This window comes from Cherax quadricarinatus, chromosome 29 (assembly GCF_038502225.1).
Source record: "Cherax quadricarinatus isolate ZL_2023a chromosome 29, ASM3850222v1, whole genome shotgun sequence".
Taxonomy (NCBI): domain Eukaryota; kingdom Metazoa; phylum Arthropoda; class Malacostraca; order Decapoda; family Parastacidae; genus Cherax; species Cherax quadricarinatus.
Window position 1 is genome coordinate 31,465,173 of NC_091320.1, and position 15,605 is coordinate 31,480,777.

The following is a 15,605-nucleotide window of genomic DNA, read 5'->3' on the forward strand; positions in this document are numbered from 1 at the left end:
TTCCCCATGGAGATAAGAGGAAATAAAGACCAACAAGAACTATTTAGAAAATAGAAGAAAACTCAGATGGGTGTGTAAATATAGGTGCGTGTACGTGCATGTGTAGTGTGACCTAAGTGTAAAAAAACCAACCATACCCCGGCCGGGATTGAACCCGCAGTCAGAGAGTCTTTGATCAAAACTCCAGCCCGTCGCGTTAGCCACTAGATTCGTCTGTAAAAACTTGCATTTGTGGTCACAGTGGTGCCTGTGCTAACCTTCCTATGGTGTAGAAATATACCTAGTTGGACGAATCTTATTGTGGCTAGCTGGTCTAGTGGCTAACGCGACGGGCTGGAGTTTTGAGACTCTGACCGCGGGTTCAATCCCGGCCAGGGTATGGTTTGTTTGCAATCGTGTCATTTCGATTTCATGAGTCAGCGACCTAAGTGTAAGTAGAAGTACCAAGATACACCTGTTATCCTGCATGCTAATGAGACAGAAAAAAGACACCAGGAATCTTACCATCATGTAAAACAATTACAGGTGTTCATTTCACACTCACTTGGCAGGACAGTAGAATCACTAACTTTTAGCAAGATAAACTCTATTGTGAAAAATATCTCTATTTCTCTTTCTCTCTCTCAATATATCTTTCTTTCTTTCCTGATATCTATTTTTTTCTTTCAATTTCTCTCTAAATCTCTGTCTCTCATCCAACTGAAAAAATAGTTGATAGTGACTGCACCTCTGAAAGTGAGATGGGAAAGTTATTATTCAGTATTTCAACAGCAATGTCTGTGCCCTTCTGTAGAGGTAGCTAAAGTGCATGTGATGCTCAAAGTTGCCTTAATAAAAAAAAGACGTAAGTCAGAATTAAAAATGAACTCTTAAAATATCTTATTTACAAAAATTAAACAAGGTCAAAGAAATACTCTAATTCTGAATACTCTATACACAAAAAACATGTTTATATTTTTAATCAATTAAATCACATATTACCTTTATATTTCCTTCTTTGGCTAGTTCTTTTACTGTTTGCTTTCTCTGCGTCTCAAATTCGTCATCCTGTTTGTCTTTACTATTGGAGTCTTTAAGGGCCTTGAACTTCCTCATCTCATGGGGATCCTTCATAATAAGTTTACCAAATGGCACCCAGAGAGGAGGACCAGAGCCATCAGCAGTGCGAACTCCCCGGCTAAATTTAGAAACACTCTGTAAAAAAGTCAGCAGTTGACAATAGTACATATGACATGACAAATCAGATACTGAAAATGAGACACCGCAAATACAATTATGCTCCTGTAACTATAAATGTGAAATTCTCTAAATATCATGCAAGCCTGGCCACTTGCAATTGTTTGATCATTCAGGGAGCATAAATGTGCATCTGAAACATTTAAAACATTCATCATTAATGGCTTAGGATCATTATATATAATTTAATTTATCCATTGTCTTTAAACAAAAATTAAATTAAACAAAATGTTGTTAAGCAGAACAAGTTTGCACCTATAAAGCCCACAAGACAAGCAGGGGATGCAGTTTAGGAGTGCCAAAAATCAAAAAAGCAACAATGATAAAAGACAAAAATCACTATCAATAAAAAAGCAAGTGAACAATTTAAAAAAGGAATACCACACAGAAAATTAAGGCAAATTTGATGAGAGATGAGGTTGTATTGTAAGAAATAAATAATAAAATTGTTAAAAAAATTGCGTTTTTCTAAGTAAAAACAAGTGTATATAAAAATGGGATGAGAGAAGGTATAAGAGCAAAGATGGCTCCAGGAACCACAACATTTTGAGCAGGTCTTGTGTACAAACTCCATCGTTTGAAGAAAATTATTAAAAGACAGTACAACTAGCCCTCCACTTTCGCAAGTTCTACTTTCATGAGCTTCAAACATTTGTGAATGCCCAGCCGAGTGGTGAGTGTTTTGTTCGTTCATTATTTGTTATTAAACTATAACATGTATATACAGTGGAATCTCGGTTTTCGTATGCCCCAGTTTTCATAGGATTCGGTTTTCAACGACTTTTTTCATTGAAATTTTGTCCCAGTTTTTGAACATCTGCTTAGTTTTTGCACAGTTGAAAATGGTCCATACCAAACACGTCCACGTAACTCAGCCACTCAAGCACCCACACAACGCATCCTATGCATTCGTGACTCAGTCTGCCTTGGTTTCTCGTTGAGTGAGCATCACCCTGCGCGTTTATCTGAAACATTTCATAATAATCCAGTGTTTTTTGTGTTTGTTTATTGAGTGTGACTGCTAAATAAGCAACCATGGGGGCCAAAGAAAGTTCCGAATGCTAGCCCTTTGAAAAAGAAAGTGCGAGACAAAAAAAATTCAAGAAAGATTTTTTGTGCAACAAGGGTACAGTGACTCTCAAGCTGGTCCTAGTGCCAGTAAAAGACAAAGAAAGGAAGTAACCCCTGATAGAGCCTTGATACCTGAAGTCCTTATGGAAGGGGATTCCCCTTCCAAACAATAACCTCTCCTCCTCCCTCTCTTCTTCTCGCCATCTTCCATACACCAACAAGAGTCTTCAATAAAGGTAAAATTGATGTTAAATGTTCATTTATCCATTTCATTAGTCATTTATATTTATTTTTCAATGTTTTCTGTATGTAAAACTAGTTACTTTTCTCTATAAAATGTATTTTTTGCTAATATTTTTGAGTGTTTGGAACGGATTAATTGGATTTACATTATTTCTTATGGGAAAAATGCTTCAGTTTTCGTCAGACTTTTTAGAATGGATTAATCACAAAAACCGTTGTTCCACTGTACAATATTTTACGATGTTTTCATGTGTTTTATGACTGCTCATGGTTCAATAGGTTAAGGAAACAATATTGTTAGGCTAAGTAAATGCTATTATTATATTTCTCCTTTCTTTCAACATATTGGCCGTATTCCACCGAGGCAGGGTGGCCCAAAAGGAAAAACGAAAGTTTCTCCTTTTACATTTAGTAATATATACAGGAGAAGGGGTTACTAGCCCCTTGCTCCCGGCATTTTAGTCGCCTCTTACAACACGCATGATTTAATGAGGATGAATTCTGTTGCACTTCCCCATGGAGGTAAAAGGAAATAAACAAGAACAAGAACTAGAAAGAAAATAGCAGAAAACCCAGAGGGGTGTGTATATATGTGTAGTGTGACCTAAGTGTAAGTAGAAGTAGCAAGACGTACCTGAAATCTTGCAAGTGTACGAGACAGAAAAAAAAGACACCAGCAATCCTACCATCTTGCAAAACAATTACAGGCTTCCATTTTACACTCACTTGGCAGGACAGTAATACCTCCCTGGGCGGTTGCTGTCTACCAACCTACTACCTCGAATTATTATATTTCCCTACAATATATTTGCACATCAAAACATTCACAAATTTTCAAAATTCGCAAGGTTCTTGATCCCCCTAACCCTTGCGAATGTGGAGGGCCTCCTGTATATTGAAAGTGAATCAGATCATACACTGACAATATTATAGTAAAAGAAAAAGTCCAATGAAATGCTGTACAGTATAGTAAGGCCCAAATTATGATATTAATGAATTCTTGAAAATTATCCATAAGAGTTTGAAACCTGGAACCTATTTTCTCACAAACATTTATGCTGTAAAAGGAGATGCATTCCTAAGCCATAATATTCCATATCCAATTTTGATTACTTTTTAACTAAGAATAGTTTTACATTCAGTACTGTTCCTTTTCACTTACAAACAGTATTAAATATTGTTTAATTAATAATTGTTAATTAGCCCTTTTAGTGGCCGTCACGTAGAACTACGTCAATGAGGACAGGGTCCCTCACACAGTTCTACTGCATGAGCTCAATTCACTCACTTATAAGCTGAGTTGTAAATTTTTCCTAGATATGAGAGAATGGGTCTGCGTAGTAAGTATGCACAGTATATAAAAAATCCTATCCCACATGGTGCATGATTGGAAAAGCAAAACTCTGACCTTGTGTTTGGTTTCAAATAGCAACTTAGAGTGTTTTCTAGAATGATTCTTGTGGTTTTATTGTCTATTTCTTGGTATCATATGACAGAATAGAAGACATACTACTAAAAAGAGATAATTTCGGTTGCTTTGAAGACCCAAAGTAGCTTTAAATTGGGCTCAAAGTAGTGGAAATGTTTGATTTTTGCCAATTTTCCTGAGAATAGGTAAAGCCCCCTTACACCCTCGGTCTGTTTCACTGGTTTTTGACGGGTGTGGTTCAATTATTGGGACACCGTGAACCACGTCCAATCATTCCAGGTTATATTTTATTATCCGAGAAATAAAGTATATCTTCTATTTTTGTGTGATTATAAATGAATACAAAATGAAGAGCAAGTGTAATATGGGAGAGGCCTGGGGACATGATTAATAATCAGAGGATATGTTGTTTTAGTGCCAGGAATGTATACATTTTTTTTTTTTTTTTGAACTTTTAAAATTGGTGTTTTTTTAAATTTTTGTGTAAGATTGGCCAAATTACTGACTTCTGTGTACTTTATAGAATACAGTGGACCCCCACCTTATGATATTAATCCGTTCCTGAGAGCTCATCGTAAGCCGAAATTATCGTTAGCCGAATTAATTTTCCCCATGAGAAATAATGGAAATCAAATTAATTCGTTCCTGACACCCCAAAGTATGAAAAAAAAAAAATTTTACCACATGAAATAATAATTTTAATACACACAAACTGTAAAGATTACTAAAAAGAATAAGAAGAAAATTGTCAAAGTGGGAAGTCTGAATGTTCGTGGATGTTGTGCAAATGATAGGAAAGAGATGATTGTGGATGTTATGAATGAGAAGAAGCTGGATGTCCTGGCTTTAAGTGAAACAAAGCTGAAGGGGGTGGGAGAGTTTCAATGCAGAGGAATAAATGGGATTAGGTCAGGGGTTTCAAATAGAGTTAGAGCTAAAGAAGGAGTAGCAATAATGTTGTTGGATAAGCTATGGCAGGAAAAAAGGGACTATAAATGTATTAATTCAAGGATTATGTGGAGTAAAATAAAGATTGGATGTGAAAAGTGGGTTATAATAAGCGTGTATGCACCTGGAGAAGAGAGAAGTGTAGAGGAGAGAGAGAGATTTTGGGAAATGTTGAGTGAATGCATGGGGAGTTTTGAATCAAGTGTGAGAGTAATGGTGGTTTCGGATTTCAATGCTAAAGTGGGTAAAAATGTTATGGAGGGAGTAGTAGGTAAATTTGGGGTGCCAGGGGTAAATGTAAACGGGAGCCTTTAACTGAGCTATGTGTAGAAAGAGATTTGGTAATAAGTAATACATATTTTATGAAAAAGAGGATAAATAAATATACAAGGTATGATGTAGCACGTAATGAAAGTAGTTTATTAGATTATGTATTGGTGGATAAAAGGTTGATGGGTAGGCTCCAGGATGTACATGTTTATAGAGGGGCAACTGATATATCGGATCATTATGTAGTTGTAGCTACAGTTAGAGTAAGAGGTAGATGGGAAAAGAGGAAGGTGGCAAAAACAAGTAAGAGGGAGGTGAAAGTGTATAAACTAAGGGAGGAGGAAGTTCGGGCGAGATATAAGCGACTATTGGCAGAAAGGTGGGCTAGTGCAAAGATGAGTAGTGGGGGGGTTGAAGGTTGAAGAGGGTTGGAATAGTTTTAAAAATGCAGTATTAGAATGTGGGGCAGAAGTTTGTGGTTATAGGAGGGTGGGGGCAGGAGGAAAGAGGAGTGATTGGAGGAATGATGAAGTAAAGGGTGTGATAAAAGAGAAAAAGGTAGCTTATGAGAGGTTTTTACAAAGCAGAAGTGTTATAAGAAGAGCAGAGTATATGGAGAGTAAAAGAAAGGTAAAGAGAGTGGTGAGAGAGTGCAAAAGGAGAGCAGATGATAGAGTGGGAGAGGCACTGTCAAGAAATTTTAATGAAAATAAGAAAAAATTTTGGAGTGAGTTAAACAAGTTAAGAAAGCCTAGGGAAAGTATGGATTTGTCAGTTAAAAAGAGTAGGGGAGTTAGTAGATGGGGAGATGGAGGTATTAGGTAGATTGCGAGAATATTTTGAGGAACTTTTAAATGTTAAGGAAGAAAGAGAGGCAGTAATTTCATGCACTGGTCAGGGAGGTATACCATCTTTTAGGAGTGAAGAAGAGCAGAATGTAAGTGTGGGGGAGGTACGTGAGGCATTATGTAGAATGAAAGGGGGTAAAGCAGCTGGAACTGATGGGATCATGACAGGAAATGTTAATAGCAGGGGGGGATAGAGTGTTGGAGTGGTTGGTACTTTTGTTTAATAAATGTATGAAAGAGGGGAAGGTACCTAGGGATTGGCAGAGAGCATGTATAGTCCCTTTATATAAAGGGAAAGGGGACAAAAGAGACTGTAAAAATTATAGAGGAATAAGTTTACTGAGTATACCAGGAAAAGTGTACGGTAGGGTTATAATTGAAAGAATTAGAGGTAAGACAGAATGTAGGATTGTGGATGAGCAAGGAGGTTTCAGAGTGGGTAGGGGATGTGTAGATCAAGTGTTTACATTGAAGCATATATGTGAACAGTATTTAGATAAAGGTAGGGAAGTTTTTATTGCATTTATGAATTTAGAAAAGGCATATGATAGAGTGGATAGAGGAGCAATGTGGCAGATGTTACAAGTATATGGAATAGGTGGTAAGTTATTAAATGCTGTAAAGAGTTTTTATGAGGATAGTGAGGCTCAAGTTAGGGTGTGTAGAAGAGAGGGAGACTACTTCCCGGTAAAAGTAGGTCTTAGACAGGGATGTGTAATGTCACTATGGTTGTTTAATATATTTATAGATGGGGTTGTAAAGGAAGTAAATGCTAGGGTGTTTGGGAGAGGGGTGGGATTAAATTTTGGGGAATCAAATTCAAAATGGGAATTGACAGTTACTTTTTGCTGATGATACTGTGCTTACGGGAGATTCTAAAGAAAAATTGCAAAGGTTAGTGGATGAGTTTGGGAATGTGTGTAAAGGTAGAAAGTTGAAAGTGAACACAGAAAAGAGTAAGGTGATGAGGGTATCAAATGATTTAGATAAAGAAAAATTGGATATCAAATTGGGGAGGAGGAGTATGGAAGAAGTGAATGTTTTCAGATACTTGGGAGTTGACGTGTCGGCGGATGGATTTATGAAGGATGAGGTTAATCATAGAATTGATGAGGGAAAAAAAGGTGAGTGGTGCGTTGAGGTATATGTGGAGTCAAAAAACGTTATCTATGGAGGCAAAGAAGGGAATGTATGAAAGTATAGTAGTATCAACACTCTTATGTGGGTGCGAATCTTGGGTGGTAAATGCAGCAGCGAGGAGACGGTTGGAGGCAGTGGAGATGTCCTGTTTAAGGGCAATGTGTGGTGTAAATATTATGCAGAAAATTCGGAGTGTGGAAATTAGGAAAAGGTGTGGAGTTAATAAAAGTATTAGAGGGCAGAAGAGGGGTTGTTGAGGTGGTTTGGTCATTTAGAGAGAATGAATCAAAGTAGAATGACATGGAAAGCATATAAATCTATAGGGGAAGGAAGGCGGGGTAGGGGTCGTCCTCGAAAGGGTTGGAGAGAGGGGGTAAAGTAGGTTTTGTGGGCAAGGGGCTTGGACTTCCAGCAAGCATGCATGAGCGTGTTAGATAGGAGTGAATGGAGACGAATGGTACTTGGGACCTGACGATCTGTTGGAGTGTGAGCAGGGTAATATTTAGTGAAGGGATTCAGGGAAACCGGTTGTTTTCATATAGTCGGACTTGAGTCCTGGAAATGGGAAGTACAATGCCTGCACTTTAAAGGAGGGGTTTGGGATATTGGCAGTTTGGAGGGATATGTTGTGTATCTTTATATGTGTATGCTTCTAAACTGTTGTATTCTGAGCACCTCTGCAAAAACAGTGATAATGTGTGAGTGTGGTGAAAGTGTTGAATGATGATGAAAGTATTTTCTTTTTGGGGATTTTCTTTCTTTTTTGGGTCACCCTGCCTCGGTGGGAGACGGCCGACTTGTTGAAAAAAAAAAAACACAAACTGAAGAAGACATGCACAATTACTACTCTACTAAGAATAGAATACATGACACTTACCTTTATTGAAGATCTGGTGATGATTGATGGGATGGGAGGAGGGGAGAGTGTGGAAGTTATTGTTTAGAAGGGGAATCCCCTTCCATTAGGACTTGAGGTAGCAAGTCCTTTTCCGGGGTTACTTCCCTTCTTCTTTTAATGCCACTAGGACCAGCTTGAGAGTCACTGGACCTCTGTCGCACAACAAATCTGTCCATAGAGCTCTGTACCTACCGTTCCTTTAAGACTTTCCTAAAATGGGCCATAACATTGTCACTGTACAGGTTGCCAACACGGCTTGCAGTAGCTGTGTCAGGGTGATTTTCATCCATAAAGGTTTGCAGTTCAACCCACTTTGCACACATTTCCTTAATATCTTTTTTCAATTCCATACTAATTCTCACCCTTTTTACCACAGGGATGGCACTAGAAGCTTTCTTGGGGTCCTTGGTGACTTATTTTGAAGTTACAAGCACTAAAAACACTGGGATAATGTGAAATGTACCAAATGTATGCGTAGATGCGACCGCACTGACTGGCTTGTAAACACTGGCGCTGAGGCCACGCATGGGACGCGTCCCAGACAAATCACGTAAGGCAAGTTTTTTATCGTGAGGCGAGGCAAAATTTTTGCATTCAAATGCTTTATATGGTGAATTTAACCTAATGCAATGCACTTGTAATAGTTGAATGGGCAGTTTCTTGTGTTCAGTAACAGAATTGGTGCATACTATCAAAACTGAAATGATAGAAAGAAAAAAATGCAGTCACTGCAACAGGTGGTTAACTTTTGGGGCAAAAGGTGGAAATATATACTACAATGAATCATGAACAAGGAGAAATGAAGTAAGTAGAGGCACAACAGGTGGAAGCATGACAAGTGGAGCCGTGACAGGTGGAGTCGTGACAGGTGGAGCTGTGACAGGTGGAGTCATGACAGGTGGAGCTGTGAGAGGTGGAGCTGTGACAGGTGGAGCCGTGACAGGTGGAGCCATGACAGGTGGAGCCGTGACAGGTGGAGCTGTGACAGGTGGAGCCGTGACAGGTGGAGCTGTGACAGGTGGAGCCGTGACAGGTGGAGCCATGACAGGTGGAGCCATGACAGGTGGAGGCATGACAGGTGGAGGCATGACAGGTGGTGGTCTACTGTATAAATCAGACTTATGAAAATTGTAGCTATTAAATCTATAGTGCTTGACCAATCTCTTACCAAACAAATCTGAGTACTTTATATTTGAAAAAAATTAACAAAACAAAATATGAATTCATTTGTTTAAAGAAATTAAAATCTTTTATTTATACTAATTTGTTTATTAGCAATGATTGTAAATGCAGATTAGAGTTTGTATTTAATTAATTGGTTCCTTGTGCCAATATTATAGGTACGGAACACTGTAACTTGAGGCCCTACTGTAATGTACAGTACTTTTTTAATTAATAACATGTCTTAAGATCAAAATTAATTCTACCATGCACTTCATCCAGTATTTTCAACAAGCCAGTTCCCTATAATTCTTACACTCTCTCTTTTCACCTTATATAGCTCTCTGCCCATCCTTAAGTACCTTTCCTTCTTTCATGCGTATGACAAACAAATGCACCGACCACTATAAAACTGTATCCCCACCTGCTTTTGGATCACACGCACTTTCTCCACATTCACCTCTGGCTCTTACTCTTATGAGATATTATTCCTCCCTTTTCAATGCATCATACTGGCTCTTCCATTTCATAATAGACATTTAACAATCCTGAAAATAAGAAAAAATTTTGGAGAGATATAAACAAGTTAAGAAAGCCTAGGGAACAATGCATTTGTCAGTTAAAAGCAGAGTAGGGGAGTTAGATGGGGAGCTGGAGGTATTGGGTAGATGGTGGGAATATTTTGAGGAACTTTTAAATGTCAATGAGGAAAGGGAGGCAGTGGTCAGGGAGGCATAACATCTTTTAGGAGTGAAGAAGAGCAGGATGTGAGTGTGGAGGAGGTGCATGAGGCATTATGTAGAATGAAAGGGAATAAAGCAGCTGGAACTGACGGGATCATGACAGAAATGTTAAAAGCAGTGGGTGATATTGTGTTAGAATGGTTGGTATTTTTATTTAATAAATGTATGAAAGAGGGGAAGGTACCTAGCGATGATTGGTAGAGTTCCTGTATAGTTCCTTTATAAAAAGGGAAGGGGGACAAAGAGAGATTGTAAAAATTATAGGAGTACAAGTTTACTGAGTTGTAGGTAGTAGGTTGGTAAACAGCAGCTGCCCAGGGAGATACTACTGTCCTGCCAAGTGAGTGTAAAACGAAAGCCTGTAATTGTTTTACATGATAGTAGGATTGCTGGTGTCCTTTTTTGTCTCATAAACGTGCAAGATTTCAGGTACATCTTGCTACTTCTACTTACACTTAGGTCACACTACACATACATGTACAAGTGTATATATACACACCCCTCTGGGTTTTCTTCTATTTTCTTTCTAGTTCTTGTTCTTGTTTATTTTCTCTTATCTCCAAGGGGAAGTGGAACAGAATTCTTCCACCGCAAGTCATGCGTGTCATAAGAGGCGACTAAAATGCCGGGAGCAAGGGGCTAGTAACCCCTTCTCCTATATATATTACTAAATTTACAAGGAGAAACTTTTGTTTTTCCTTTTGGGCCACCCCGCCTCGGTGGGATACTGCTGGTTTGTTGAAAGAAAGAAGAAGTTTACTGAGTTGTAGGTAGTAGGTTGGTAAACAGCAGCTGCCCAGGGAGGTACTACCGTCCTGCCAAGCGAGTTTAAAACGAAAGCCTGTAATTGTTTTACATGATAGTAGGATTGCTGGTGTCCTTTTTTGTCTCATAAACGTGCAAGATTTCAGGTATGTCTTGCTACTTCTACTTACACTTAGGTCACACTACACATACATGTACAAGCGTACATATACACACTCCTCTGGGTTTTCTTCTATTTTCTTTCTAGTTCTTGTTTATTTCCTCTTATCTCCATGGGGAAGTGGAACAGAATTCTTCCACCGTAAGCCATGCGTGTTGTAAGAGGCGACAAAAATGTTAGGAACAAGGGACTAGTAACCCCTTCTCCTGTATAAATTACTAAATTTAAAAAGAGAAACTTTTGTTTTTCTTTTTGGGCCACCCTGCCTTGGTGGGATATGGCTGGTTTGTTAAAAAAAAAAAAAGTTTACTGTGTATACCAGGTAAACTGTACAGTAGGGTTATTATTGAAAGAATTAGAGGTAAGACAGACAGTAGGATTGCAGATGAGCAAGGAGGCTTTAGGGTGGGTAGGGAATGTGTAGATCATTGAAGCATATATGTGAACAGTATTTAGATAGAGGTAGGGAAGTTTTCATTGCATTTATGGATTTAGAAAATGCATATGATAGAGTGGATAGGGGAGCAATATTGCAGATGGTGCAAATGTATAGAATAGGTAGTAAGTTACTAAATGCTGTAAAGAGTTTTTATGAGGATAGTGAGGCTCATGTTAGGGTATGTAGGAGAGAGGGAGATTACTTCCTAGGAAAAGTAGGTCTTAGACAGGGATGTGTAATGTCACCATGGTTGTTTAATATATTTATAGATGGGGTTGTAAAAGAAGTAAATGCTAAGGTGTTGGGGAGAGGAGTGGGATTGAATTTTGAGGAATCAAGTACAAAATGGGAGTTGACACAGTTACTTTTTACTGATGATACTGTGCTTATGGGAGATTCTAAAGAAAAGTTGCAAAGGTTAGTGGACGAGTTTGGGATGGCATGTAAAGGTAGAAAGTTGAAAGTGAACATAGACAAAAGTAAGGTGATGAGGGTATCAAATAATTTAGATAGAGAAAAACTGGATATCACATTGGAGAGAGGGAGAATGGAAGAAGTGAATGTTTTCAGATATTTGAGAGGTGACTTGTTAGCGGATGGGTTTATGAAGGATGAGATTAACCTTACAACTGATGAAGGAAAAAAGGCGAGTGGTGCGTTGAGGTATCAGTGGAGACAAAAAACGTTATCTATGGAGGCAAAAAAGGGAATGTATGAAAGTATAGTGGTACCAACACTCTTATATGGGTGTGAAGCTTGGGTTGTAAATGCTGCAGCAAGGAGGCAGCTGGAGGCAGTGGAGATGTCATGTCTAAGGGCAATGTGTGGTGTAAATATTATGCAGAGAATTCGGAGTGTGGAAATTAGGAGGTGGTGTGGAGTTACTAAATGTATTAGTCAGAGGGCTGAAGAGTGGTTATTGAGGTGGTTTGGTCATTTAGAGAGAATAGATCAAAGTAGAATGGCTTGGAGAGCATATAAATCTGTAGAGGAAGGAAGGAGGGGTAGTGGTCGTCCTTGAAAAGGTTGGAGGGAGGGGGTAAAGGAGGTTTTGTGGGCAGGGGCTTGGACTTCCAGCAAGCGTGTGTGAGCGTGTTAGATAGGAGTGAATGGAGACGGATGGTTTTTCGGACCTGACGAGCTGTTGGAGTGTGAGCAGGGTAATATTTAGTGAAGGGATTTAGGGAAACTGGTTAGCCAGACTTGAGTCCTGGAAATGGGAAGTACAATGACTGCACTTTAATGGAGGGGTTTGGGATATTGACAGTTTGGAGGGACTTCTAAACTGTCGTATCTGAGTGCCTCTGCAAAGACCTTGATTATGTATGAGTGAGGTGAAAGTGTTGAATGATGAAAGTATCTTCTTTTTGGAGATTTTCTTTCTTTTTGGGTCACCCTGCCTCAGTGGGAGACAGCTGACTTGTTAAAAAAAAAAAAATTAACAACCCCACAAAATATTCTCTCCATTTTTACAGTACATTTCCCTCCCCATCTAACATTTCTCCTCTTTTGTTTTCAACTGCCAAGATCATTTACTTTCTAGGCTTTCTTAATTTATTAACCTCTCTCCAAAACTGTTTCTTATTCTTAGCAAAATCTGACAACTCACCGATTTTTTAACTGGCTCTCCTTTTACACTACCACACCACTCAATTTTCCTCTCATATTCTCTCCACATACTCTGCTGTCCATTTATCATGTAATGTTGTAAAAACTTTTCACATGCTAACTTTCTCTCCCTTACCAATCTCTTTATGTCACCATTTCACCATTCATCCATCTTCCCACCCACAAACATACTGCAAAAAAAATCGCCTTACTGTTTCACTTTTTCAATTTATCCTCCATCTACCATTCAGTTAAGTGAACAAAGTAAACAAACACCACAACGTACTGCTGAGAGCTTCCACTTGTCATATAATTCCTGAACAATGCCACCAATCACAGTTATGTTGTTTGGGGACAGTAACACAAACCCACCACAAACAAGGGGTTTGCCTGTAAGCCGAACCTTAGTACCTGGTGCAGTCTTCATGCTGGAAGAGACACATTACGTATAAACATTAAAAACAACATCTCATATAGTACAATAACATACACATCTGGTATAAATATTAATAGGAATAAAACACTGCAAAATTTTTTAAACTAAAGCTAATATAATTAACTGATCATACGGTCATCCATTTGCTGTCACTTAAAACTTGATCAAATTGTCTTTACCACAGGCCTCACCTCAGTGGTTTGATAGTCTGAATCTCAAGAGCCTGTATAGAATTAGAGCCATCTGTGAGCGACACACGCAACATTCTAGGAGCTGCGCCCGAGTCTTCAAAGGCTTTTGGGGCAGAAACATTGCGCATTTTAACCACTTGTAGTACCATGGGACCAGGCAGCTGTAGAAATGTGCAAACAGTTTCAAAATTGCATAAATATTAAGAATGCAAAAGAAAAAAATAAGTGTTGGTATATATACTCATTAAATATTCATGAAAATGTTTATAAAGTCCTGTAACTCTCAAATAAATAATGCAAGCATTATCAAATGAAGTACATGTATATAGTACAGCTATACGAATATAATAAAGCATGCAAACCAATATAATAATAAAAAACAAATGAGACAAGCACTACCAGCATGTAATGTGAAACAAAAATACGTATATAGAAGGACTGAGGGGAGAAAGCTGCTTCAGCAAGCATACGCTATAGCTATATGTATGAAGAAAGGACACAGAATAATCAAGAATTAAGAAAATAGGTGTCTCTGAACAGACACTGTAGAGATAAGACAATTTAGCAGACCAACTGTTCTTGCAGTGAAAACAGAGCCAATAAAAATAACATTCCGTGGAAAAAAGTAAACTCCTTAGCTTCTCCACTGGCCATACATGGAAGAGTTGCCAACAACAACACAGTCAATCATTTAAAATCACATTAAAACTGTAATTCATTATACAATCCATAGATAATCTAATAGACTACTTCTGTTTCACATTTCATTCTTTGCATATCTATTTATCTTATTTTTCCTGAATTATCTCTTACATATTACAAACAACTGTCTAAGCATGATATGAGGGTCTTCCGCTGGCATTTACTATCCACACAAAAATTTCCATCTATACCTTTTACAACAGAATCTCTCACTTCACATTCAAGTGTAACAAAATTGGCCTAGAAATGTCTTATGCAGTGACTTAGCACCATCCAGAATTTTTCTCTCCTTAACACTCTTCTTATATACGAGTATATAATCTATGACTATTACTCATCTCTCATATCCCACTCTCATAGTAAATCACACAAATCTCATACTAAAATTTTATATACCTTTTCTTTTCACAAATGATGACTCATTCTTGCTCTTTCATTTTCACCAGATTTAATTCATTGAACTTTTTTTTAGATAAATTTGGACATGTATACTGACCATATGCTAATTTTGGCCCCAAATTTTTTTTGGGTCTAGTGAAAATTTTTGGATACATAAGAAAAACAAAAATTTGCTCTAACCAACACAGTTAGGGAAAATTTTGCTAAGGTAATATTGTTAGAATCAATCCATGCTTACAAAACTGATGTACTCACCGAATTCTTCTTACCCTTCAACACATCTTCTGGGAGGCAGGGAGCACCTACGTCCTTCAAGTCACTCTGTGTGAGGTAAAGGATCTTAACAAGAAAAACCAGAGAATAGCAAATAGTTAAATATGTATGTGTGATGACACTGGATCATGGGATAATTTTTTTTTTAGTGTGATTGCAAGGTGTGTGTAAATTTTTAAACAAAGATGTCATTCAAGAAATGAATGGAAGTGATTAGTACATTTATAATTAAAAAATGGCATTTTTTCACAAGTTAGCCCCTCAAGAAAGGCTCCTTGATACTGGTGAGGGGCTCCTGATCCTAGGAACTGGAATTATCCTCCCCTTCCTTGGATCAAAACTGAGCATCTCAAATTCCCTGTGTGTTATATGATCACTATGGATTTAGTGCTTCCCCTTGAATAAAATAACACAGCTCACAAGTTTTGCTCCAGAATATTTTCACTAAGAGGTTCCTGATACTGTAACAAGAGTTTAAAAGTTCACAATTAATGTTGAAATATCAATATGATTGTGCCTTTTTTGTACAATTACTGCTTAAATGTTTAATCTCATACCTGGTTTCAAAAAAATATGAAGTGAATTTTCATTTGTTTTTGTGTCTCTAAGCATTTTGTACCTAATTACTATCTATCAAAAAGTTGT

At 37.9% G+C, this 15,605-nt stretch overlaps 1 protein-coding gene across 4 annotated transcripts in view; it reads right to left on the reverse strand.

Annotated features, from left to right (window-relative positions):
- Positions 1 to 15,605, reverse strand: part of LOC128690424 (tudor domain-containing protein 3) — a 93,923-nt gene that overhangs the window by 67,430 nt on the left and 10,888 nt on the right. For all 4 annotated transcript variants that reach the window (XM_070089672.1, XM_070089673.1, XM_070089671.1 and 1 more), the window contains exons 3-6: positions 14,943 to 15,008; positions 13,587 to 13,747; positions 13,246 to 13,387; positions 982 to 1,194 (exon numbers count right to left, since the gene is read on the reverse strand). In XM_070089672.1, coding sequence (XP_069945773.1) covers positions 982 to 1,194; positions 13,246 to 13,387; positions 13,587 to 13,747; positions 14,943 to 15,008 — 582 coding nt within the window. The remainder of the gene's footprint in view (positions 1 to 981; positions 1,195 to 13,245; positions 13,388 to 13,586; positions 13,748 to 14,942; positions 15,009 to 15,605) is intronic.